The following is a 27,649-nucleotide window of genomic DNA, read 5'->3' as shown; positions in this document are numbered from 1 at the left end:
TGTTCTAGAGGCTTAAATTTATCCTTGTGATCTTGTTATCTTGCTGCCACAGGTTGCTAGGTGAGGTACTATTATACATCTGAGTTATTCAGTCATGTCAGCACTCGAAGCTATCCAGATGCTCTTCTCTAGAACTTATGCAGTAATGAGAAGGATTTCTCTTAGAGTCCTTAGATCCTAGTGCTTGATAACACTAAAAGTTTATTTACATGTCTCTCATTTATCATGCATGCATTTAACTCTGGATTGGTAGCTAAAAGCTGAGATAACTAACTGTGACTTCCTTTCATGAACACAGACCTTTCCGTCCCTCTGTCACATCTGTTGGTCGCATTAGAAACTCCTGCCATACTATCCAGCGCGTAACACTGAATGGAGATAGTCTCAATTCAGAAATCACTCTGGTTGGGGGTAATGATAAAGGGAGCTTTATTAGCTCTGTCAAGACAGGATCACTTGCAGAGAAAGCAGGCCTTCGGGAGGGACACCAAATCCTACTGGTGAGCATAAAATAATCAACAAATAGTATTGGATGTCTGTCCACCTACATGCATGCACACTCACCATAAGTCATAATACTTTCCTTTGTTTCTTCTTTCATCTTGTATTCATAGAACCATAGAATCATAGAATGCTTTGGGATGGAAGGGACCTTTAAAGGTCATCTAGTCCATTCCCTCTGCAATTGGCAGGGACATCTACAACTAGAGCAGGTTGCTCAGAGCCCCATGCAGCCTGGCCTTGAATGTTTCCAAGGATGGGGCATCTACAGCCTCTCTGGGCAGCCTGTTCCAGTGTTTCACTACCCTCATTGTAAAAAATGTCTTCCTTATATCCAGTCTGAATCTACCCTCCTTTAGTTTAAAACCATTACCCCTTATCGCTACTGGCCCTGCTAAAAAGTCTGTCCCCATCTTTCTTATAAGCCTCCTTTGAGTACTGAAAGGCTGCAATAAGGTCACCCCGCAGCCTTCTCTTCTCCAGGCTGAACAGCCCAAGCTCTTTCAGCCTTTCCTCGTAAGAGAGGTGCTCCATCCCTCTGATCATTTTTATGGCCCTTCTCTGAAGCCTCTCCAACAGGTCTATGTCCTTAAATGTATTAATGACAAAGCATATGACTCATGCAGAAGAAAATCTGCTATTGACTATGAAAATATAGGAGAACAGTATTTATGGTCATCCACCACAATGCACATGCTTTTGCACTTTACAGTAGCTCTGTATGGAAGAGATGAGAGCAATTGATGCTTTCTTTAATGCTGTATTGTATTGCACAGCCCCTTTGAAAAAACTAGAATGGGATTTGCTCTCAACTTCCCAGTACTTTCCTGCCTGAAAGGAAGTTCATGCTACTTAGCTTAGCATGATGACTCCTAAACCATTCTTTAAAGTGGCCTGTCTTGGGACTGGACATGTTACGAACAGAAATGGATACAGCCGCAATATGAATGGGAAGAAGGGCTGCACACCTGCATAGCTGTCCCCAGCATCACATATGCAGGGGTTCAACGGTGCTTCTGCTAAGTTGCTCTTTGCTTAGTTTTCCCTCCATTGCCAAAGTTCCCAAACTATTTTCCTATTAAAATGCCTCCAAGGGGAAAAAAACCCCACAACTGATATTCCTGCACTACTTACTACTGGGAAGCCTGGGATTGTCAAAGAGCTGCAGTTCTGTTGACTGCTAGCATTCCTAATTTGAGAGAAAAGAAATCAAATAATTAGAACATAATCTGCATCCTGATAGCAAAGTATCTGCATTGTTTGATTAGAAAAAGATTATGCCGCTTAAAAAAAATGGTATAATTGACTCAGAGATTGAACCTGCACTGGAGAGTAATATTTCTTTCATGTCTAGTTGGAGGGCTGCATCAAAGGGGAAAATCAGAGTGTTCCCTTGGATACTTGCACAAAGGAAGAAGTTCACTGGACAATTCAGAGGTGCAGTGGTCTAGTAACACTCCAGTATAAATCAAATCATGAAGGTAAGACCAAAAGTATTTCTCATCTAAAATAGTCCCAGGTCTATTATACTAACTAGTGTGGAAGAGAATGACAGAACCAGAATATCTTTTGTATTGGTATAAATCTGAAGCATGTCCACTGGTGTTAATTATAGGTACTCTGTGTAACTGCTCCAGCTTTTAGCTTTGTGACTGAGAATAAAAAAGCCTATATGTTTGTCACTACAGGACTCTGAAGAATTTACATGGTGGGCCAATAACGACATGACTCACAAAACACATTCAAGCTTATTTTTATGTACAGTTTTCTGTAATACAATGTGGTGAGCTGAATCATCTTTATCCAGCTGAAGTCAATTTAGCATTTACCTGATGGAATTGCTCTATTTATTACATTTGTGGCTTTATCTTAACAGCTGGAGTTCATATGTGGTGAACAGAATTTGATTTTAGTGCTCATGGCCTGTAATGATAATTTCAGGTTATGTATCAAAAATTACATTCCAAAATCCATTTTTTACTGGTGTATATAAATTTGCGGCTTGTTTTTTTTTAATGCTGGTTAGAGAGTTTCAGCTGCATAGATCACACAGGAAGTGATGTCTTTGATTTTCTTTGATGTTTTCAAAGGTAGGAAAGACTATTGCAATTTTTTTTGAGCACCACTTAACTGCAGATAAAGTATGTTATAGATTGTGTGAGTGCCAATTAGAGCTAATAATAAAGGGAATAACTTGTCATTAAAATTGGTGGCAGAACGCAAGCTGTACTTACAGGATAGAGCTATAGCTGTGTCTGCATCTTTGCTGAGAAGTGCTCTGTTTCACAGATCATGTGTGGAGTACTGAAAATGGAGTTACCTAAAAGTGTCATTATAATGAGAGTATTCTCACAGATTCTGATACCGGCAGCATGAGCTGTCTCTGAATCAATGCCCCAGTAGTGTCATTAAGGTGCAGGCCCGTAACCTTGTTGTAACTAGTGTAACTAGCACTCTAGAAGTACAAACTCTCTCTCAGAGGAGCCTCGGAAGTTTGTGCTGTGTGCTTCTCCAGAGGATGCCCAGGAGTGCAGCAATACTGAGGTTTGATGAGTAGCTGATCACGCTTCACCCCTTCCTTCATTGCTGCAGGTTACCGGAAACTGCTGTCAGAACTGGAAGAGGGGCTTATCAAATCAGGGGACTCATTTCATATCCGCTTGAATCTGAACATCTCCAGCCAGCTGGACTGCTGTTCCCTGTCAGTGAAATGTGATGAGATCGTTCATATTCTGGACACCATGTACCAGGGGAATTATCAGTGGCTGTGTGCCAGAGTTGATCCTTTCACAGACAGGGATCTGGAAATTGGGACCATTCCCAGCTACAACAGGTGAGTGTAATGCTGAGTAGCCATGACTGAGAGCAGTGGTTCTGTAAACAGGGAAATTAATAACTGCTGTAAGGAAAGAGGTATATGCCTTAGTTTTTGCGATAAGGCCTGGTGATGTTAAACTGTAATATGAGCTATAAAGCTTTAGAAAGGAGACTCCAGATGTTACCTGAAACAATAATGTGGGTTTCTCAAAAAGTAGCATAGAAAAATATGCCATGGAGATTCTTTAATCCTTAACTGCACTGCAGTCCTGCTCATTATTTTGTTCCTGCATTTACTGTGTGGCTCAGTCAGTCCTCACTGCTATTCCTATTTAATCTTTTCTGTAGGCACAGACCCATTGCAGTCCAGCCTTCTTCTGAGAGGTTTCAAAGATATCTTGATCTATGTGATTCCATCCTTTCTTTCAGAGCCCAGCAACTTCTTTTGGTGAAGCTGCAGCGGCTGGTGCACAGAGGAAGCAGAGATGAGACAGAAAGCTCATATAATACCCTTCGGGCACGACAGGTAAGTATTTACAAACAAGGTCTTTTTAACACCTGTTACTCCACGGCTACTTGTTGTTCATTATGTTAATTTTACAGAACGTCCTGTTTACACTCTGTATAGGTTTTGATTGTCCCAGGCAATGGGCACCTTATGTTTGCTTTAAATAATACTGTCCCTGGCAATGGACCTAGCTCCGGCACACTATTAACCCTTCCAGCTATGAGGGAGTACACTTTAAAAGTCTAATATCTGTTCTGCGTCTTAGTTAATCCTTTTCATTCTTCTCTACCTGCAAGTCTCTAATGCATCTTCATATCTACATGAGGAAGAAGCTGTGTCCTTGGAGTTAATAATCAGAATTACTTCTCTTCTACTGTGAACAAGGATCTAATCCACAGAGCTATCATTGTCCCATATTAGAAAGACCTGTCTCTTCCAACCTACATGCTATGGAGAGAAGTGGGATTATCAGGTCTTCACACACAACAGCCCTGCCAATTTTTCCTTTTCCCTCAGTGAAAGTAATATGATTTTTCTTTCTTCAGACCCAAGAATTCCATCTTTACATAATTAAAAACTAACTTCCTGGTGTATTATTTACCACAGGTTATTTTTAGAGCTTGGGAAACATATATGCTTCTAACATTTGCAGAGACTCTGTAGCCACTGCTTGTATTTGATTTCAGTCAAGGTTAAGAGTCATACATTCCTTCTGTACTCCAGTCCGCACTGATCAAAGGGACAGAGATCACTGGCAGAGACACTAGTGAAAGCAAGAGCTTTGCATGCTATTTCTTGGTGCAGAAATTACCTCTTTCATAAGCTGTGGAGAACAGTCTCCTGTGAAGAAAGGAATGTGGAAGAGCAATAACAGAAGTGGTGTTTCTCAGCGTAGACCATGCTATGTCTACAGTTTGCTTAGAACATTGTATTTGGGATAGATATGAATAAATCACTATCCCTTTTATTGGAAATATAAAATATCTGCTTTTCCTTGTTCTGTTTCTTGAACACTGTGATTTAAAAGGAAAAAAAAAAAAGAGGGAGGGAAAGAAACATTTCTGTGTTATTTTTTACTAGAATACATTGCAGCCAGAGGAGCCTGCCCCACAGAACGACCCAAAAGCCAGCCCTCGCCTATCCAGAGCAAGCTTTCTTTTGGGCCAAATATTACAGGTAATAAAGTTCAAATCCTCAGTACAATGTCTGAAATAGTGGATCTGAACAGCAGATATTATCAGACTGTCCTAATCTCCCCAGAAACCCCACCTCAGATATAGAGGTTGTATCAGGATTTCTTCCTATCAAAAAGAGATTTCATATATGTGAATGGCTTGTGTTTTCTAACTACTCTTGTGACGTGGGGTGTTTATTTTTAAGTGCATGCCTTCCATTACTAATGTAGCTTGGTGAGTCAAACACGTCTGCCATCAGAGGCTGAAATGTGTTTTCCTTGAATCATAAGGACTAAACCCAATCCCCAAGTCTCTGTGAGATGAGGTTCCATCAGAAAATAGTCCTTTAATTGTAGGTCAGTGGCTCTGAGCGTGACAGAAACTGTGTGGGTGAAGGACAAAAAAGTCTTGTGAAGGAAGATGGTTGTGAAGGTTAGCAAATATACAGGAGGAGGAATTAATATTTGCATAGAGGAATAGTTGGGTGGATGGGGAATGAAAGCATGAAGCCTATTTGTCAGCGTAAAAATGTGCCGTTTGGGAGGTTTTAAGACTCTCTGGTGCAGCAAATAAGAGGCAGAGTTTTGGGTATAACCTGTGATATATTTGTGCAGATACATGTGGGTATCTGCAGTGGGTATGTTGCTCTGCTGTGGACACATCAGTGCTTGTACTGGTGATAGCAGGGAGCTCTGCAAAGAAAAAGAACGTGCCGCTTAAGAGCAGAGAACAAAATAAGAAATCCCAAAGGGGATTAACAAAGGCTCTGAATCAGATCTATGATATTTAAAGAGCCTTAGAATTCAGTCAACAGATCCATGGAGTCTTGTCTTTGATAGACATAGGTAATTCAGACCTCGTAGATAACAAGTGTAGGCTGATGAATACATGGGAGAATAAAGAATGTAAGAAATGAGGGTCAAATCTCTTTGTTCACCTTTTCAGTTTGTCAGTAGGTCTGAAAACAAATATAAGCGTATGAATAGCAATGAGCGAGTCCGTATTGTCACTGGCTGGCCCTCTGATCTGGCACGGACTTCGTCTGAAGCAAAGAAGCTGTTGCCTGATAAACTGGAAGGTATGGATATAAAATAGTAATAGCTTTTCCACACATGGCACTGTCTACATAACAGCATGGCTGTGAAAAAATGTTATAAGTCTTTTCTATTATTAGCATCTATGGTCCACTCTGTGCAAAAATTCGTCAGCATTTGTGACCAAAACACTGATTTTGCTAAAAGTGCTTGGAGTACTAAGCCTTCATGAGCAAGTTTAGGACACTGAAACTTCCTGTTTGGTTGGCAGGTCTTCCTCGGTGCTTTCTTGCTCTTTGTGCAAAAACATTTAACTCAAAGTAAGTCAAGCTAATAAGCAGAAAGATTCTCCAAGTAAGTGTCCTGTTAAGCTATGAAATAATCTCTTGAAAGCAAAAGGCACTTGAATTATTTAGTATTAAGTTGGACATCATACTACTGGATATATAGTAAAGACAACCCTGGCAAGAGAAAGGAGGACGAGTATGACTAACCATGTCATTTTTCTTCATGTGTTTCTCCTTCTTTTTCTCCAAATACTGATGGAGAGGAAACCAGAGGATAAATGTCTTGTTCTTTACTCAGATTTGGATTCCGAAAGTGAAATCAATAAGCGGCTCAGTCTGATCCCTTATAGCTTGGTGAGACCAATCCACTGTGAGCGCAGGCGCCCCGTACTTTTCACCCCCACCATGCTTGCCAAGACCTTGGTACAGAAGCTTCTCAACTCTGGAGGTGCCCTGGAATTCAACATATGCAAGCCAGGTAATGGGATAAAAGAGGACCATGACTGTTAACCCTCAGTGTTGGAAATATTAACATATATATATATGTGCGCACACGTACGGGCATGCACATGTGATAGTTGCTTGAGGTACTTCAAGTCACATTAGAGTGATGTGTAGCTATAAATCATGCTTTTTGAGAATATCTGAGATATTTGAATGTTTTTGAGACAGCCAGCACACATGGTTATGAGATTCTGTGTCTATGAATATTATCCATGTGTATGCTGTGTGGTTGCTAGGATGCCCCTCAGAGACTGAAATGCTGTGAGTGCTCTTTCTGTTTGCATACTGTTTGCATACTGCATATCTAGGCAATGTGAAATTTTGATTAATTTGTTTCTAGTATTTGCTATTATGAGGGATATCTTCCCTAGAGCGACTTTAGGTTTCTATCTCGTCCAAGGCTGTGAAGATTGTGCATTTGATCTACTCGAAAAACTGATTTTCTTCCATGCTAAGTATTTACTATTAAAGCAATATGCAGTACTGTGATTGCTGTAGGGCAGGATTGTATACAACACAGCATTAAACACAGCTGACGTTTCATTTTTACACTAATATTGAATACCCACCGCATAGTACGCAGTCTTACAGTTATCCAGACAGAGAAACTGAAAAGTTAAGTATTAGAATAAATATCCCCTGTCTTGCAACATAAAACAAAAGCTTTGATGTAGAGCTGCAATTCACAAGGGGGCCAGTATCACACATTGCAACCTAAGCCAAATTTTTTGAAACTTTAAACACAAATGTTGGAACACTAAATCCTTGTTTTAGGAGCCTATACTGAAGAGACCTTCTTTTTTTAGCACTTCTCAGCATCCTCCAGCCCTGAAATGTTACTATATAACATTAGGTGCTGGAATTGTATTTACTGTTTTAATTTAATGCTTTCATAGTGTTGTAGTAATTGCCCAAGGACTCATTGGTGCAGGATATAGCTGAGATGCTCAGCTGTGATCAGATTAAGCTTTAATTGAATTCAATGGAAGAAATGAGGCAGCTGTTAAGACAATTCATTGCTCGTCTTCTTTCCCTGAACCATCCTTACATCCTATGTGAAGTACTATTGGATAGTTTTCTAGGTGTTCTCTTGTTGTAATCTTGATTTTGTGCTCATCCACATCTCTTTCCAGATATTGTAACAAAGGAAGAGTTCTTAAGGAAGCAAAGAACGGAGACTATCATCTTCAGCAGAGAAAAGAATCTGAACACATATGAATGTATTGTACCTGCCAATATTGAGGCTGTCACTGCCAAGGTGCTTAGCGTACTCTGTCTCCCTTCGATAGGCTGTCTGTGAATCTGTCTGCCACGTATGTTTCTTCTTGAGTAAGACACTGACCAATTTACAGTTGCATGTTCTCTCTCTTGCCCACCTTCAATCTCAGATTTATATTTATTCTCCCAAATGGCTTTTATTTGTGCTCTTGCCTTTCCTTTTCTTTTTCATCCTCAGCCATATCCTTTTATATTCTCGCTCATTCCCTGTGATGACCCACATTGATGCAGCAAAATATCCTCTCATTTTCTATGCTCCATCCCTTATTCCGTTCCTTTTCATATCATAAGTATATATGAATGTGCGAGAGAGTAAGAGATACAAGGACCTAGACAAATGAAAGGATAGCCTGAAACACAGACACAGGGGTGTACAGTACAAAGATAACAATGTCAAAGACAGAGATCTTAGATCAAGTAAAGTAGATTTGATGCACAGCATGGAAAAAAGGAGAATTAAAGTGATGGTTTTTTCTCTCACAAGTAGGTGCAGTAGATGTTCTCTCTGAACAAAGAGCAAGTATGTGTGTTTGTGTATATATGTAAAACTGGTATTTTATCACGGTCTTCATATTTAGATCAATCCATTTCTATTTTAAACCCCTTCAGAAAGCTATTAAGCTCAGCTGGTATTTGACTGACTAGTTGTAAACCAGTAGGAGGAGTTTGGACTTCAAGTGTATATTTGATTAAAAGGTTTTAAATCAGTGCAATGGTAAATGGAGAGCTTTTCAGCTGACCCCGTAAGGTATGGATACCTTTATCTCGAGATTCCACAGCAGTGAATGTTCCTTTGTGACACTGTTATTACTTTGTTTTTAGAACAAGCATTGTCTCCTGGAAGCTGGAATAAGCTGCACAAAGGATTTAATCAAAGCCAAGATATATCCTATTGTTCTCTTTATCAGAGTCTCAGAGAAAAACATCAAGAGGTTCAGGTAACATATCAAACCTTTTGCATATTTGATATTCTGTCTTATTCAGTGAATAATTCTCGAGTCCAATAATGTTCTCACTGAGAGAAATAAAGAACCTCTTCTCTCTTCATCTGGTGCTTCTATGTGCACTATTTCCTCCCATGACTCCTCCCTGAAATCTTACAGCCGGAAAAAGTAGGAATTCCCCAAATCTAGCGCTCTTTCACTGTCACTGATAGCAATGAGCATTGTGGGAGGATGAGACTGAAGAATATGTGGTTTTCTCCATGCTCAGCTCTCCCACAGCATTTTTTAAGGTAATGCTAGCTGGAAGAGGAAAGGTCGTAAACACTTGCACTCTCCCTGCATTCAGTCCTCTTCTAAATTGTTTCCCCATAGCAAATATTTTTCCTTGGGGGCAGCATGGAGGTAAGGGGAGGATAGACCTGGAGTAGCTGTATTCTCCACCGCTTTTATTGCTTGTATATAGTCAGTAGAAAATAAATTCTTGATGGGACAGCTGGGGCTACAGGATTAACTTAAAATGTAAGACATTTATTTTTGGTCTGCTCGTTTGATACAGGAAACTATTGCCAAAGCCGGAGACTGAAGATGAGTTTTTACGTATGTGCCGTCTGAAGGAGAAAGAACTGGAAGCACTGCCATGTCTTTATGCCTCTGTAGAGACAGATGCATGGAGCAGTATTGAAGATCTTATCCGAACAATAAAAGACAGGATCGGAGAAGAGCAGCGTAAAACCATCTGGATAGATGAAGATCAGCTATAAAAAACAATAAGCAAAATGGAGCTCTTTGGTGACAAAAGGACACACCCAGGTGGAGCAGGGGCTCGCAGAATTCTCTGATTAGATGCCCAGCGCTCACTCCTGTTTCACCCTTGCTGGCTGGGGACTACCTGCTGGCAGAATGCATCTATGGAACGGAACTGGAGCTGTGTTGAACAGCCACAGTCTCAGATGCTGGGGATCTAGTATGTGGGTCAGACCACAGCCACCACCACAACTTCTGACCAACCAGCATCTCTTAAGGGACAGCAGCTGTTTAACATGTGAGAAGGACAAAGATCTTGAGAGGGAGCTTGGGGTAATTTATTATGTTGAAAATATGGATCTCATTTGGCTCATTGAAAACTTCTGATGAGACCAGATAAGTGGAATCTAAGAGGAATAAAGCATGGGGATTGGACTAAAGGATATGGAATTGAGATGTGTCCCCCACACACCCTGAGGTGAGATTCTGAACATACCCAATTAAGGAAGCTGAAGGCTGGCTGGTAGCAACAGAAACACTACCTCTGATGGCCATAGCAGCTCTGTAGCCCTGTTTTTCCATAACCATTTTAATCAGAAGAGAAGAAAATAGCTATTATTCCTGGCATTAATTAAAATGTCGATTTTCCCTTCCTTTTTAAACCCCAGTTTTATTTAACAGTTCTGCAGGTTTCCTTTGTAGTCCTGGCACTTACAGGAAAATAGACTCCACTGTCCCAGTGGCACATCAGATCTTTCCAGATCTGCCAATGTTTCATTTAGTTTATCCCTGCCTCTGCATTGTATTCATTTGTACATCTCTCAATTTTTAACTTTTTTTACTCATGGAAAATACCATGGTGCCTTCTCCAGACAACAGGTTTCTCTGTTTCTCCACTGAAATCTATATTTCTCTACAACATCATTGCCTGCCAACATGCCTGCTCTCAACAGGAAGGACTGTTCTGTGAAGAAGAAAAAGAGAATTTCATAAGCCAGTAATAGCTGCGAGCCACTCAGTCCTTGACCTCTCTGCCATGATTGACAGCAAGGAGACCAGCAAGCATCACACTGTGCTGTGGCCAAGTAGGGTAATATTGTCAAAAGTGTGTACATGACTTAGAAGACCACATCCCTTTTTCAAAAGCACTTAACTCCTCAGAGAGTTTAAGTTCCAGCGATAATGAGTGGGACTTAGACTCCTAAATCTCTTCAGTCTTTTAAAATTTTTCCTCTATACCTTAGACACTGTATTGAAACTGCCAAATTGATTCAATAAAACTGACCAGATAATAATGACTTGCACAACTGCTGATCTGAAATGCAATAAAAATTGACCTACAGATGAAGAGTTGTACATCCCATTATCCTTACATCCTTCATTCCTTGCAGTATCCCTGCCTCTTGAGAGGCATTTAATAACAAATTTACCTTTGCTTCTGTGTTCATCCCAAGTCCCCCATCTTGGTGCTTCAGGCTGGCGTGCAGCAGCTGGCAATAAAAAGACAAACAGAATCCAAGCAAAACATCTGGCCTGGTTGCCCTCACTAGATTAACTGCTAGGTTGGCTTTGCAATGAGCTTCTGATGTTGTGGGTCTCTCTCAGGTAGGCTGGGTCAGTACATGGTTTCTTGTGTGATTGTGCTTTTCTGTTCTTCTCTTTTATGCACATCATTTTTTAACTAATGGTATCTTCTAGAAGTCATTTATGTCACTTTACATCTAACTTTCTGCTGCTGTGTTTCTCAAATTATTAATGTTTGAGAGACTGTTCATAGCTAGTGTTTCTCAGAGAATAGCTCTTTACCTGCCCAATGCCATCTGTTTGGACTGTGCAAGCAGGGAGATACTACTATTTTGCCATCTCTTTACAAAGTACAGCCTGCATACACAATTTGCAACTCCCTCCAGGGCAAAGAATAACAACCAGTTGGGGTATATATAGAACAAATTGGATGATTCTTCAGAGATTCTCTGCAGCTCAACCAGAAATAAGAAAGTATCGGTTGGAAAAGCTAAGCCTTTCAGGAGCATTTTGCATTCATTCCTAATGTCCTGATAATGCAACCTTGTGTAACAGCTGCCTGTGGTTTGTTACTGCCCCTCGTGTGATAGTTTTGAGTCCACAGCTGAGCAATGAGAGGGACTGTAAGAACATTTCTCAGCTGCTTCAGCAAAAAGTTCAGCCAGGTCAGCGTCAGATCCCTTCAGGAGCAACCAGCTGACTGCTGGACAGAACTCATAGGATGTCCATGTCCCACTGGCTGTGCCGCAGGGATCAGTAACATCTGGTGGAATGGCTGGAACAGACGGCTAGTGGGGCAGAGAGGATGAAGTATCTCAGGCTGCCATGCTTGTTTCTGCAGTGATCTCTCACCACAGTTTTATTTCTGAGCCCTCTTTACACAGGCAACAGCTGCGGATGTGATTTAACTTTAGACATAGGAAAGGTATATGCCAATGTCTAAAGGAGATTCCTTTTACAATGAATGGAGATAGACCTCCAAAGAGCTATTTGTCTAACTTACTGTAGATGGCTATCTAAAGATGAGATGAATTGCCCTCTGAACTGTCTGTTTTGTTTTTTTTTTCATGGACTATGAAAAGAAACTAGAGAATTAGCCCAGCCTTTAGCATTTAGCTTTCTGATCTGTAATTTAGGACAGCTAAACCACCTTATGGGAAAAGTGGAACAAGAGATTGAGGCAAAGAACAAGACATCTAATTATTTCTGTGAAACAAGAGAGGAGTGAATACATGGAACAGACTTTTCTTCTTGGTATCCGAGTACATCTCCTGTAAATTCCCAGCTCTGCAGATACTATAAGGCATTGTGGTTATCTACTCATGTGATGCAAAGCAACCAGACCCTGTTAAGTGAAGTTCACTGACACAGCTGTGTGCTGTAGCCTGCATAACCCTCATCTCTCTTTGACGCAGTGGAGAAGGACTGAAAACTATATTCCCACTCGACTTCTGGTTATGAACTCAAAGAGCAAATCTATAGCTGGAGCACATTCCCAGAACTGCAACAGAGCAAAAGGGGCCATTATCATTTACACTAGCTGAGGGGGTGCTTCTGATCTAGATCCAAATGCTGTCCATCTAAACTGGAAGAAATTAACCTCTGCATCTTTTGAAATATATTCAAATCTACAGGCTTGAAAAGAGGCCATGAATTTCCCTAAATGTCACAGTGTTGGAATCAGTGTGGATTCCAAGTACTGAACGGGCAGATTTGAAGTGCAAACTTGGAACTTGGGCTGTAGATTGTTGCAGTATTTTTCATTCTGCTAAGTCTCACTTGTGAGGTATTGTTTTAAGTTAACAGCCACTTCCCTCCTCACATACACATGTGATATATACAGACCTGGGCTCTTCGTCACATCTACAAATGCCCACCTAGGCATAGTCATCTTCAGTAGTGATTGTATGGTTGAAAAACTTGAAGAAAAGATTAAGAAAACAAAATGGAAATTGGAAATGCTGTAAATGTTCGTCGTAAATAGTATCACAACTGAATCCAAAGCAGACTCTCAGCCTGACCTCATCAACATGTAAAGATGTGACAAGTTTTATGCTGGAGTATTCTTTGGATGGTTTTGTATTGTTAGACAGCACTTGGTGTAAGATTTGTGGTCAATAACTGGACTTGCAGGAACCACTGAAATTCAGATAAATTCTCTAACTCGGACTAATAAAGAGAAAAATTCAAGCTGCAGACCCACGTTTGAACTGGATGCCGAGCCTGGACACCAGGCTGCCTGACAGAGACATGTCTGGATACCAGTTGTACATGTCTGTCTAAGGTAAGCAACATTTACATCAGTCCATTTTAAAATCAAATCACTCAAGGTTTTTAATTGAAATCTGGGAACATTTCTCAGCAATTTGTATTTTAAGTTAAAAAAGGAGTTAACAGAAAGTCCGGGCAATCGCCCTATATTTGGTGTGCTGCTTTTTCTGTAAAAAGGTGTAAAGCATAGAATAATAACCACCTTTCAAAATCGGTTATTGGAAAACTACTTCTTCTTTCCTTTAAGAGCTCACAAGAGCTTGTTGAAAAATTTTCAGATGTAGATTGTTCTTTGGAAAATGTCATTGAAAAATTGGCTGCTAGAAAATGCAATTGGAAAATTCTTCAATGGAAAATTGTTCTGTTAGAAAATGTGCTTTCATCCAAATCAATTGTCTATGGAAATGTTTCCATTCTAACATTTCATTTTTTAAAAATTTAAAGTATTTCAATAATACTGAAGCAGTCCTTTTCAATATTTCACATACTTTAGATCTTTTACCTAAAAACATTTTTGTTTGTTTTTTTTTTTATTTTTATAGTTGAAATATTTTTAAAAGTCTACATTTAAACATTTGATTTGATTGAAACACTTGTTGAAGGAAATTTTCTATTTGATGTTTATATACTACAAAATAATGGAAGTAATGGCTTATAGCTATCAGATGTGGTATAATGTCTATGATTATGAGAAAAATATCAAACTGAATCTGGCTTTGCATTTTGTTTAACTCTGCTGCTAAAATGATGTATTATACAAGTCAGTATCATGCAGTTCAGCACATTGGGGAATTGTTGCAGGTAAAAATTTCATGCAAACTTTATTACACGGAATTTGATATTCCTTTGAATCAGGATTCTGGCTGGAGGCTAAGCTGTCAATCGGTCTGTCTGCAGCACAGACAGCTCTGGCAGCACAATTTGCAAGGGAGTAGGAACACACACAAAGCAGACTTTTGCCTATGAACTTTAAGTGGAGATAGTTGCCAAAGCTGGAAAAATGCCTGTAAACCTGTTAAAGGTTTCTGTATTCTTTTATGCCAAGCTATTTTCATGGCCTAGGGTTCGAAAACTCTGTAGCAAGGATGAAGTCAGAGAGACACTATTCAGGTAGACTGACTTCAGCTCTGAGGGGTTCAGATTGTGGGAACCCTGGAGCTGTCACGCGGGTTGCAACACTGCATGGGCACATAAGGCTGAGACGTTTAAGCAGCAGTTATTATGCTGTCCCCTGGAGAGTGGAAAAGCAAGACACAGTCAGGGGTTTGGGACTTCTGGGAGAGCAACATTCTAGGGTTTTGCAATTATTTGAATTGAGTATGCTGCGTCATTCAGCATTAATCAGCTTATACTGTGAAGCCGATCAAATGCATTCCGTTTTGGTGCAGCTACTATCTCCCTTGCGCTCGTTCAGTTCTGAGAACTGAATAGTATAGCACTATTTCGTGCTGTATACCATTAAAAGGTACACAAGAATTCAACCAAGAGATCGTAATTCCTTTCGTGTAAGTCACTTTGTTTTCCCCATTTCTCCCGCTTGCTCAGTTTCCAGAGTTCTTGTTTGGTCTCGGCTCTATGTAATGTGCAGGCTGATTTGGGGTTTGTAGCCCTGAGATCCTTCATCGGAGCACTACTCTATGCAGTGGTCTAGTGCACCAAATGATTAAGGAAAGTGTGTAAATTGAAACTGTAATTCCAGAAAAGCCTTGTGCTTTACCAGACTTGTCTGTAGAATAAAAAGGAGGCTCTCCCACGGATCAATGCAATGTGCCTTTTGACTTTGGATACCGAGTCCCGGTGTGATTTTTGGTTCAAGCACAGTGAATATGGTTCTTTTGCTCTGGCAGCTTGGATGGCAGTAGAGCCTTTGGCTGGGATGTCCCTCCTGGCATAGCAGGAGTTACACCGACACCACTGTGCGCGAGTCCTGCCCACACAATACCTGGAGGAACTGGGGTAAACCATTCTGTCTGACACTTTCCTGAACAGAAAACCTAATTCAGCCAACGCAGTGCTGAAAGACTATGACGTGAAATTTCCTCCCGTATCTTCCAGGTACTGCAGAATTCTGCCGTGCTCCCAGAAATCACACTTGTTATTTCTGCAGAACTGTCTCTAGCTCTCAGGGATGATCCTGGACCCAAACACTGAAGAACCTGTGCCATTCTCATGGACTTTCCCCTGACTCTTTCTGGGGTAAATTTTGGTCTCTGTCTCTGAGCCTGCAAAAGCAAACAGGCTGCCTCCCATCCCTGTGTTTTTAATCTGTAGAACTAATGCTTTTTTATCAAAAAGATGCTGTTAACATCTTTGTACAGATAGAGCAAGTGGACAGAGAGCTGATGTGGCTTGTCCACACAGGTCAGTGACACGGTCTGGCTCCCCAACCCCTGCGCCGTGCTGGCTCCCCTCGCTCTATGCTGCTCTAGCCTGAAGACTCTGAATGAGAGTATAATGCAAGTCTGGCAGCTGTATCAAGGATTTGAGTGGTGGCTGCCTTAAGCGGTGAGATTTCTAGTTTGATTTGAGAACCCTACCAGTAAGCCAAGTTAGAACAACAGGAAGCTCATCCACCCTCCTCCCCCGCCTCCTTTTTTCTGTTCCTCTGCTGCAGAAACTTTCTGATGTTCAGATCAGAGGCTCTCTGGGGTTAAATGCACCATTAGTCACTGGAAAAAAGGGAAAAAAAGACCCTTTAAAAGCAGATGGTGGATGATAGAGAACCTGTCTGAGAGTAAATATCTACAACAGTATGTCTGCTTCATCAGATATTAGCATCAAAAGCTGTCTGACAATTTAGCAACAAACAGCAATATTGATTTTCTTCCAAACTGCAGATACAGAAAGACAAAGATGGAGAGATGGCTCTTTCATAGGATCCCCATCGTGCCTGGGCAAACAACAAGACAGGGTCGCCAGACAGTAAAGTACCTGCAACACCCAATCCCATCAGCGGGGTAACAGCACCCTGCAGGTTAGGGGTTACTGAAGGATACACAAGATAGATAGTTCAGCTCCAGGCCCATCAGGAGTGTGTGCAGAACGCAGTGTTACTATCCCAGGGATGAAGAACTGGGACTGGGGCCAGGACCAGGCTCTTCCCACCAGGGAAAATGGGAAGTAAAGTAGTGGAGCTGGGATGGAGTGTGGAAGAGCCCTGGGATGCAGCTTGCTTCCCTTGCTGTTTTCAGAAGATATGTGAATTAATTGCTACAAAGCAGCCTGAACAGTAATAGCTACCACCCCACCTGTCCCCCCCTCAGATACAGCAGCCATGCTGACTTTTCAGGGCATTGGCAATATAGCCATTTTTCCACCTTGGCAATCTGGAAAAATTCCACCTGAGAGCTAAGATGTGACTGTTTTCTCCTTTATTCTCTATCCCGTTAACTTATTTTTCACAAGTTGGTAGAAAAGCCTTCTTGTGGTCAGCAGTCAGATCTTCGAACCATTTCTTGATGACAAGTGTTAGGTGTATCCAGTGCTTTGGAGAACAGCTTCCTTTTTCTGATTTAAATTCACTGCAACTAGTGGTCTCACATCAATTATGTACACTTCTCCTTGTCTCTCTGTCTGAAATGTCAGTGAATCTGATAATTTTTGCTCACAGAAGAAGTGGGGAACTATCAAGGATCTCTGGCACAGCCTGCAGAGATGGCATCTACCAAGGCATTAGCAAAACAGCAAGGAAACAGAAACGGGCACTGAAATGTGCTGAAGTTCAATCCCCTGCTCACAAACTAGTATTCAGAGAGTAACTCCTAACACAGTGCTTAAGAAGGCACCAGGGCACATCAGGACAGTGCTCAGGAAGGGCTACACAAGGCAATCTCTAGCCGTGGCCTTGGGGACATCCAGAATGTTCAAGAAAGAAAGAAACATGGTAAGAAATAAAGAATAACTCATAATTAAACAGAGATTTATTCCTGGCATAAATGGACACAATTCCATTACCTTTCAGTTCTGTCTAAATATGCACCAGAAGGAACTAAGCTGGATATCAACACTGACCTGGTTGGAGTTCTTTATAGTAACATTACTGTGCTGTTAAAATACTGTTTTAAGAGCCAATTTTTGGTTGTTGCCTTCATTTTTCCACCCTAGAGAAAGCCAGTGGGGTAAACTTCTATTAAATGAATGTGAAAAATTGATGTCTGGTTCTAAGTGCACATTTATAAATATAACATCAAATCCAGTGGCTTACAACAGCTTCTCTCCCAAACAGCTCTGCCCTCCAAGCACTGCCTACCCTGCTGTAGTAATGGTCTTTCTCTGACCAGCCTCCTGAAACAGCCAAGCAGTCTTCCAAAGACAACCTTGTGCTGGTGAGATTTAGCTTTGTCATTGTAGCATGTCTGCAGCATTTACTTCTCCATATCCTGGTGCTGAGCTGATTTGCTCATTATCAGATTGCTGTTTATTAATCAAAGCAGTAACAATGGGACAGAGAAGCTGGAATACAGCACAGACAGTGCTTCATTTGTTCCAATTGATTTTCCTATCACATTTTATTACTACCATTTACTTTGTATGCCTCAGGAAGATTGAACTGCACTGTGTAGTAGGGGTACATATTTGAATTTCTCTTCTTTTTAGCTCTTGCTATTTCTATTATGACAGTCAGAACAGTAGGTTCTTCCAGCAACTACGCCATTACCTTCTCCGCTATAAAACAGCGTATGGAGATTTTGTGATAATTAGACTCCACCAGTGTGTGAAGTCCTGCAGGTGGAGTCCTAGGGAAATCCATGAGAATCATGGATACTGAGCACATCTGAAAATTAGATCTCCAAGACGACATCTTACAAATTCTCAGCACTGACAAGAACCATTGCCATAGCTAAAGCAGCTAGAAGGTATAATGGAAGAGCATGCAGAATAGGCATACACATATGCTTAGGCTAGGACGACCGGGTGGTTTCAGGATGAGGTTTTGTCTTGCAGTAAAATTAATGGAGATGATGGTGATGATGTTTTTTCCTGCTTCTTCCTAGCTCTTTTCAAATGTCTTAGATCAGTGTTCACAAGCTGGATCTTGCAAACTTCAGCCAGCACATCTAAAACATGAGGGAAGACCAGATGATTACTGGCAGGAGGTATGTGGTGGTTTATGGAAGTTGGCGCATGGGTCAACAAAAAGACAAAGGATGGCACATGCTGTAAGATTGCATTAATCGACTCCTTTCCATAAACAAGGCTCACTGAGAACCAAAAGCAGCTTAAAAACTGCCTGAAAAAACTATCAAAATCTGCAGTGAAGCTCCTATTTTCAGCACAGCTAGGATTTCACTCTAGAGATTTATAAGCATTTGAACTATATTTATTCTGAAATTGCCCCATTCAATGAGTACAACAGGAAACCCATGGTTGGCTGCAACTGTAGGTGTGAGATGCAGTTGCGTGGGGAGGTGATGAGAATATATTTTTAAGAAAAGCTTTGTTTTCTACATTATTTTTATAATTAGCCTAATTCAGGAGTGAGGAGGCAGCTAGCAGGTGGTAGCATGTGTCATTAATATATTAAGTTCAAAACAGAAACCACAAATAGTCAGCTGAGCTGAAAGTTTCCGTGGGCTCTTCGCTGTTACTGGAAATGCGAGAGTCCCTCACACAGGAATTTCTTTCTTATCATGTGTTTTATCTCATTGAAACGCTGTTTTGTAACTTAGGCAGAATGTGTGAATATTTGTGTGTGCATGTGCGAACACACATCTGTGCGCACATGTGCACCACACAACAGAATGAGTCTGTGCAGACGTGCAATATTATCCTCTTTGGGAATGTGCCACATGACATCAGGTAGAACTACTCTTTTTTTTTTTTTAATAGCAGAACTGCTTCTTTTGTTCTACTAGCAGAAGCTTTTGGGTTTTAGAGCAGAAGATGCTGAGCTGGATGCCCTGGCCCCCTCTCTGAAGTACATATATACACTTGTCAGTTGTCCAACACTGTCTGAGCAGTATAAGTTCAGGCTTGTCTGATGGTTCCCTGTCCTCCTGCAGCTGATGACCTTCAGCTGCACCAAATAATTATTTTCTCACTGGGTTTTTTCAGCAGCAGTAGGGGTAATTGAATGATTGTAAAATAGGACACTAGGCCACTAGGGGTTAAGTGAAAACTAAAATAATGCCATCTACAGGAACGTTTTTTGGTCACACTTAAGGTCACAGTCAGATAAAGGGTTAGGAAATATCAGCCTGAGACTTTAACATCACAAATGGGTTTCTGCAAGCACAGCTTGTGAGTGGTGGGAGGGGGTGAGGAAGAAGGGAGGCGAATATACAGATACTGGTGGTGGTTTTAACCTGGACTAAGTTCAGACGCCTGGGTAAGATTCACTCGAGCAGTATTGATCAGAGTGGAAACGTTAAGTATCTTTGTTAATCTGGCACTGTTTCATTCATGCTGTATTATTATTGTTATTAGAACCTGTGATTTACTGTGTCCAGCCTGGATCAAATTCAGCAGCTGTATTTCTCAAGATTATTTTTTCACCCTTTCTTACTGAAGTGCATTTATGGCAGCAGAGGTTTTACAGCTTTTTAAAAGAATGATGTCTCCCTCCAGTGGTGACGTGATACAGCTTCGGTTTCCAAAATCACTTGGGCCATGTGGGGCCAAGTAAATGAGTGTGCATGACAATATGCTTTTATGTGAAATAATTTTGTGACACATAGAAGAAGAGAATGACCCTTCATTAGCCACCTATTTTTATAACTTTTCTCCCTGTAGAACTACCCTGTCTCTTTGAAAATCCTCTCTTGTATAGCAAATCTCATTTTAATACTATTCGTTTTAACAAAATAGTTTAATATATGCAAATAGCACTGAATTCTCACTCAATTTGCATGTTTTACTATTTGAATAGTAATAGTTTCTATCTGCAGATTCACGAGTTGTACAATAAAATACTGGGTTAGGTCCCATCACCCTGTGGCATGAGGTAATACAGTGCTTTAGACCTTTTGTAGAAAAAAATCTCTTTGGATTAAGCTGTTTTCAGTTCAGAAGAGACATGTTCAAGCCCTGGTCACCTTGTAACAGAAAGCCATATGATACAAGTGCACTGGGGTGAAGAGATATTGATTTACCTTCCGTAAAATAAATGTAAAGTCCAAAGCCTGAGCATTTTTCAGCACCTCTCCAGTATTCTGCCTGATTTGTGTGACCCTTGCTGCAAGCCCCAAGTCTCAGACCTTCCACTATGCATCCCGCACCTTTCTAATCATCCCTGAACTGCAGATTCATGTTATGAGCTGCAAAACTTGTGCGGCCTGTGTTGTGAGCCACAAGTACTCCCTTACTCATCCATTTTGTGTTCCTTATTCAAGTTCTCTATTTTTCCCATCTTTCTCCCTGCATTTCCATATCTGAGATGAACTTCATAAACCACTTTTCTTAACCTCTCTATGCCTTACTGTAGTCCCAGTAGAAACAGTGCAATATTAAAAAGGATATTAAAATAGCAGAGTGATACCTCAACATGGGAAACAGCAAGAAACATTACTCTATTTAAACCAGTATTTAGTGTTAATTACGCTTTTCCTTCCAATAGTGAATAACCACTGAGTGCTGAAACGGGGAGACTTGCTCAGAAAGGGTTCCATGTGATTATTTGATTATAATATGTCAGTGGTGCTTGTAGTTACCATTCTGCTGATTTCAGGCCAAAACAATGGGCTGTGATGGCCTGAGAATCAGCTAAACAGTTCCCCTTCTTCTGAGTACCATAAATGGATCAGAGAAAACATATTTGGGCATTTTCTTTCTGAGCTCTCTCATCATCAGACCTGTGATATAGAGTAGCTTTCTTCAGTGCTCACTGTATCACAACCGTTTGCTAAAATAGGAATATATTTTTGAAGATAAAATGTTATCTTTTCTCTTCCAGGAGAATGCATTCTCCTTCTGCTTATTTTGGGTTTCTGGTTGTACTTTTGCCCTGTCACCCACAAATATTCATTGTATGTTTCTTCCTCCTTCTCTTCTAGCCAAGGTTATAAATTAAAATTCAATTTCATTAAAATTGTAAGTAATCATTCTCTGGCTCTCATTAGTAACGATTCGGTGCAGGGGGATCCCGGCTGCTCCCACAACTGTAATTCAATTGGACTCACCAGCTCTTGTTCACAAATCGCTTGAGCTGCACTTTCTTCACAAATTTATGGCATCAGCACTGTCCAGAGGTTGAATTACAGCTGCAGGTTTGATCAGGGACTGCATTATTCTGCATCTAATCCCTGCATTCTGACAGCAGCGGGGGGAGCACTGTTGTTTCACAGGAACTGTGCATTGTTCTTCTGCTTTATGTCAGGGGCTGAATTGCCTTTGGAATCAGGGAACTGTCAGCCCAAAGCTACAAGCAAACAACAAGCTCAAAATGACATGGTGTGTAAATAACAAACATGGAGACAGTCAAAAGCCAGCACTTCTTCTGCACTCTCCTAAATTACTGGAATGGTGATTGACCACAGACTGTGCTCTTGCATCATCAGATGCCATCTGAATATATTGATGCTCTCTGAATATATTGTTGAAATGTGACTCCCAGCTTTTAACCAAAATGAGGAATGTTGATATTCACCGGTTGCAGAAAGTCACTTAAACATTGATTAAATATTTCAGCCAGAAGCCACATTCATGCATTCATTCCCATACAAGCTTTTCCTCTCAAGAAGTGATCTGCAGCCTATGGCATTCTTGGCAAAAAGGGTACGTCAGCAGATCTGGAATGGCATGCAGCAGGACCTGTGCCATTTTCCGCAGAGGTAATATGTCACCCGTCAGCTGACAGCCAGGACTTTGCCTCCTGCAAGGCAATATGCCCCCAAACCCACTTGTACCCATGGTTTCAACCCAGTGGAAAACAGAAACCTTTACCCCTCCTAGAAACACAGTACTGGCATTCAGCTGACTGAAGCAGGGACTCATGGCTCTTAGTTTGGAATTGTTCTTCATTAGGACTAGAGGGGTACACGTCCCGGACACATTTAACCTCAGCTTGAAACAGGGGAAAAAATGGTGCATCACCTTTGAAAGTTTCTCCTCCTTTGACGTATCCATATGCATGTGCTCCAACAACACAGAGCAGATCCGTAGCTGGCACGTATCAGTATCTACTACGCATTTAACTGAGCTTTACTCTTAAATCATTAATGGAAATCACTGAACATGGGGCAATAAGGTGGCTTCACCACCGTTCTGCTTCTTGTGGCTTCTGCTAATTTTCTTGTGTAGTTTTGCTTGTTTTAATAGAAAAATCTGTCACATTCTAGTTTTGCACAAATCCTGGGAGGCAAATTACAAAAGATGTGGAGCAATTCCTGTTGACTTTAATGAGGGTTGTGTTTTTTAAAAATTACTTTGAGAGGAAATCTAAGGCCCTTTTATTTCTTTATGCAACCTTGCCTTTTTTATACGCTTTGTTGTTGGGAAGACTCTGACATGAGACAGGGTATGGGAAATGTCTGCTTTCATATGACAACTCAGAGCAACAGCATTTGGCTACTGGCTTGCAGCTTTTAGCTGAGCTGTCTGAATCACCTGTTGTGTGCAGTCCCTTGTGGCTGCAGGCTCCCCATGCAGGATTCTCAGTCACTGTTTCCCAGGTGTGTTCCAACATGTTTTCAGTGTATTTTACTTCCTTCATTTGCTCATTTTTTATTCCTTTGCAAACTGAAATATATTTTTTCCATTCCTAATTAACTCCCTGCCACCCCGCTTGTGGTGAAACCTGATGTATTTCTCCTTCTCCACACTGAGAGGACAGGATACTTAATCTCCTCTGGGTGGACGCTGAAACGCTGTCTGAATAAAATGCTGATCACTCATCTGGTTAGCTCCTGCCAGCTCTTCTCTGCATGCCTGCCGCCTGGGTTTTGCATCATTTGCTATCGTTTCTTTAAATGACAGAGTCCCTTCCTTCTCCATTTTTGGAGACTAATAAGTCCTAAATTAGTTAGTAGTCACATTTAGGTGGGGATGTGAGTGTTTATACTTTCATAGTATCCGTAAGACCATGGATATTCACAGGCTAAAAAGGATTGTTTGGATAAATACTTTGAAAGGGTATTAAGCCAATGGCTACAATTTATTGCACTTGCTGTTCTTTTGGAGCATTTTTTCATTGACAGGGACCCACTTTTTGTATTAATGTCCACTTGGTAGCTGCAGAGGAATAAAGAAGGCTTTGGAGCAATGAATAAACATGTTGTAGAAACAAACAAATATAGCAGCCCGATGAATTAGCATTTTGAAAGCCTCTGTGTTTGATACCCATCTGCAAAGTAAAGAATGAATATCAGATATATGTGGATGCATGCATACACGTTTACAGTGGCAAGCTCTTTCAGACGGCAAACACTCACTGTAAGTGCCAATGTTTTTGCACATCTTGAAAATATTTGTGTAAAAATGGAAAGAGGAAAGATTGCCCGTCTGCAATGTGTAGTGGAAAATTAGGTGGGCAGAATGCACAACATGTGCAAAGTGAAGGGAGCCAGGTGAAGGAGGTGAAGAATCAAGATTTTTCTTCTTCATGCTGAAGCCTTGCGAGACCCATTTAGTGACATCTCTAATAGCACCTTTTCAGATGCGCATCCATTCTGCCTCTCCTTTGAAACTAACCTGGGCTGGGAAACTTAACAATGAATTCAGCCAGAGGGCTTGGAAGCCTGGCCTGCCAGCCCATTAATGGTCTCAGGCAAACACTGTGGACTCGCTGCTATTTATTCATCCTAAAGTGTAGGTGTTAAGAAATATGAGGCTGGTAAGTGGGTGACAGGCCTCTGCAAGCGTCACCTCAGCAATTCAGGTTAGCAGAGAGCCTTGGAGTAGGACTGTAAAAATTGCATCATTTGTGACCTTTTCAGCACCAGCTTTAAAAAAAAAAAAAACCTGTAACCAACAGCTTTCCTTTGGACACGAAGAGAATAACTGAAGAGAACATCTGTTTTCCCTTTAGATGTGGAACTGCAATAGCAAGCCATGCATAAATTTTATTAAGGCTTGCTAATTTCCTACGAGTTTGGGGAGCTACATGTTACCCGTGGAGATGTTTGGCTCTGCATCACCAGATGAAAAGTAATTTTAAAAACAATGCAGAAAAAATGGACATAGCTTGGCAGCATGCATGTTAGGTTCTGTTCTCAGGGAGCTCCATTTTCTTTGGCTTTGTTTTTGCACTCTATAGATTTGTGCATTTTTTTCCCCTTTTAATGTCACTCATCTTGTTTTCTGATGACTTTTTATGACATAGACGACTAAATATGCGTCTGAATTGACAAAACTACTTACTGCTTGGGTCTTTTGTACTCAAAATCAGAGGTCCAAACACTTTCAGGACTTACATCTGCTTTTAAGTTGTTTCTGAGATGCCAGACTTTTTGTGTACGCCAAGGACACATGCTCGAGCCAGCGTGTGCCTGTTCTGTCCCTTAGAGCTCTACGAATACATCCCCAGATTTAGAACTCAGAAGCAAGGGCTGTTGAGACATAGCCCCGCTCGGATCCCACAGGCCCAGTCTCTGTGCCCTCTGAGGAAACACCGTGAGCAGAACCTCACCTTCTGATCTTTCCATACTCTCGGAACCAAGGTACACCGTCCCTGTGTGTAATCACAACAGCTTCACACTAAGAACTTAGAGCCTGCAGGACACTTGGCAGGACGTGCCTGGAATTACACAGGTGATGCCTTGTTGCATGAAATAAGTAGAAAAGTCACAGGCTGGGTTAAAAATATGCTTGTCTTCTCTCAATAATTAATTGTTTGGGGATTAATATGAGGTTTTGTGTTTTGAAAGTAAACTAATCCAGTCGTTGGCTGGTGTGTAATGAAGGAGAACAGGCTGCTGTCAAGCAGTCTGAAAATAGTGAAAATTAACTACATGAAGTGTCACGACTCACATATTTTATGTATATGAGTAATGTATCCTCTGTGGGACAGAAGATGAAAATATCACATGGAAAAGAAAAAATGGTGGCCACAAATTTAATAAAAGAAGCAGGCATACTTTGCTTTGGCATAATTTGGCATTTTTACTGCTTAGTGGCAGCTGGGCTGGGCCACTGCAAGATAATCCATGTTTGTGACCTCAGAAACAGTATGAACCAAACGTTCTGCAGCCTCTGTACTCACAGAGCTAGGACAGGGGAAAGAAAATGTAATTAACAATCAGAATACACCGAAATAAAACAATTATCATTTGAAAGCACTGTTTGGTTATACATTTCTCTTCCAGTCTTACCGTTACAAGGCTGCTCGTGGTTCTCTAGTTCTTTGTCTGGACCTAGTTTTTAACGTCTTGATGACAATAGTTAGCAGCTCAACGAGGTTAGGCAAATCTGGATCAAAAAAATGGATGCGTATCCCAAACAACTGTATATTAAAGCAATGATAAAAGGGACAAGGCACATACTGAGATACAAATTCACTAGTAAGTGGATTTTTTCTTGAGAGATGCCTTACTAGTTCAGTTTTCTTTGGCTTCACGGAAGTTAAGACTGAAATTACTTCAAAGAACTGGGATTTCTGAGAAAGAGCATTTTACAATAAGGGCCATAAAGTCTTGCAGAAAACATCCAGCCAAGGTCTCAATACCTATAGCAAAAAAATAATATATTAGTACTGGAAGCTTCCCATATACTTAATGATGTCACTAGAAAATAGTTGATCTGTTTGAATTATTCTTGTTTCTTTCCTCCACAGGAGAACATTATTCACTTTGTCTTTCTCCATTTTTTCATTCTGCTATGGGGAGTGTGCAGAGAGATGGACATTGAAAAAGCCATATAAAACCTCTGAGAATGCAATAAGCGGAATATGGCACTTTTAACACAACACAACTGCCAGCCTGGGTAAGGGCTTGAAGTACGTATAAACTCCAGCACCTCCACAGGCAAAGAGAGCCACAGTCGCAAAAACGGAGAAGAAGCAAAAGGAGTTTAGATCATAAATCTTCTTCAGATTTTTGCTATCTGAATGCACAACAAGCAATTCAAGGGCCACAACATCTTTAAATAAGTCAGACTAAGCTAGGAGTGCTTCTGCCCTGTGGTAACAACAGTTCGATATTTTGACTCAATTTGCTCATCTAGCACAGTGGTCAGAAAGGACAAGGTGGATGATTTATCAACTCAGGTGATTCCATTAGTGCATACTTTTTCTTGCTGTTGTCTTAAGATTGCCAGGTTCTTGCTTAAACTCTGAAGTTTAAATTACATTAGTGCTAGCTCTGATATTGCTGCATGGTGCTGTACGACAAGGTGGTAGGCATATCCTCCTTGTTGTTTATTTGCTTCCCAGTTTCACTGACCAAAATATTCTTCCTGGCAGTGTCTGGTAGTTCCCAGGAAAACAACAGCCATGTCCCAGGTATGGGCAAACATTCAGTTTTGTAATACTTACAGGGTCCATTAGCTGCATTCTCAGCTGAAGTGGTAGCACCTCCTTCACACTGCGCCTCCGCTGCTGATGTTGACAATAGCCTTTCGGAGGAGAGCACGCAGTCTTTAGGCTGGGGGTCACAGTGGACTGGGTAAAGAATGGGCCATCCTCCAAGTGGGGACTTGACCCAGGTAGAAGCAAGTGGGGCCTGAAACAGATAGAAAGAACCAAAGTCAGGCGCCTCAGCCCTCCTCATTTCACATACTTCGTGCCAGCATTCATCAGTGAGGCCATGTCCTCGTCTGCCCTTTCTGTAAGCAGAAAATGGGACTTACTGACTGGAGCTCACTGTCAGTGCTTTTTCCATAATTTCTTCATTTACCGGAGCTGCCCAGATGTCACTCCCATCTGCAATAAGGTCTTCATGTACAAGCAGTCCACTAGCTTCTCCAAGTGCCATACAGCTTTTCAGCTTTAATCTTCTGCCATCTTTTTTCAGGGCCAGGGCCTCAGAAGTTCATGCTCCAGCCTTGCCCCCAAGAGCTCCCCATCTGTCTGCTCATAATTCAGTTGCTTTGTAGCCAACAAGGGAAATGGAAATAACGTTGCCCTCGTTGCCTCTTTCTTTCTATCCTCCAGTCCTCTATTTTCTTCCATCTTTCAGTCTCCTTCTCCCTC

The 27,649-nt window shown here is 41.1% G+C and overlaps 1 protein-coding gene across 1 annotated transcript in view; it reads left to right on the top strand.

Annotated features, from left to right (window-relative positions):
* CARD11 (caspase recruitment domain family member 11) overlaps positions 1-10,303 on the top strand; it is a 46,956-nt gene extending 36,653 nt beyond the window's left edge. The window contains exons 15-24 of the mRNA XM_082311744.1: positions 299-500; positions 1,856-1,982; positions 3,094-3,334; positions 3,748-3,844; positions 4,907-5,002; positions 5,947-6,079; positions 6,621-6,800; positions 7,960-8,084; positions 8,927-9,042; positions 9,605-10,303. Of these exons, the coding sequence (XP_082167870.1) occupies positions 299-500; positions 1,856-1,982; positions 3,094-3,334; positions 3,748-3,844; positions 4,907-5,002; positions 5,947-6,079; positions 6,621-6,800; positions 7,960-8,084; positions 8,927-9,042; positions 9,605-9,809 (1,522 nt within the window). The 3' untranslated portion in view covers positions 9,810-10,303. The remainder of the gene's footprint in view (positions 1-298; positions 501-1,855; positions 1,983-3,093; positions 3,335-3,747; positions 3,845-4,906; positions 5,003-5,946; positions 6,080-6,620; positions 6,801-7,959; positions 8,085-8,926; positions 9,043-9,604) is intronic.
* The last annotated feature ends 17,346 nt before the right edge of the window (positions 10,304-27,649 follow it).

Source organism: Platalea leucorodia, assembly GCF_965183815.1.
Source record: "Platalea leucorodia genome assembly, chromosome: 5".
Lineage (NCBI taxonomy): Eukaryota > Metazoa > Chordata > Aves > Pelecaniformes > Threskiornithidae > Platalea > Platalea leucorodia.
Note: the sequence above shows the minus strand (reverse complement) of the source record. Positions and strands in the feature narration are given on the sequence as shown.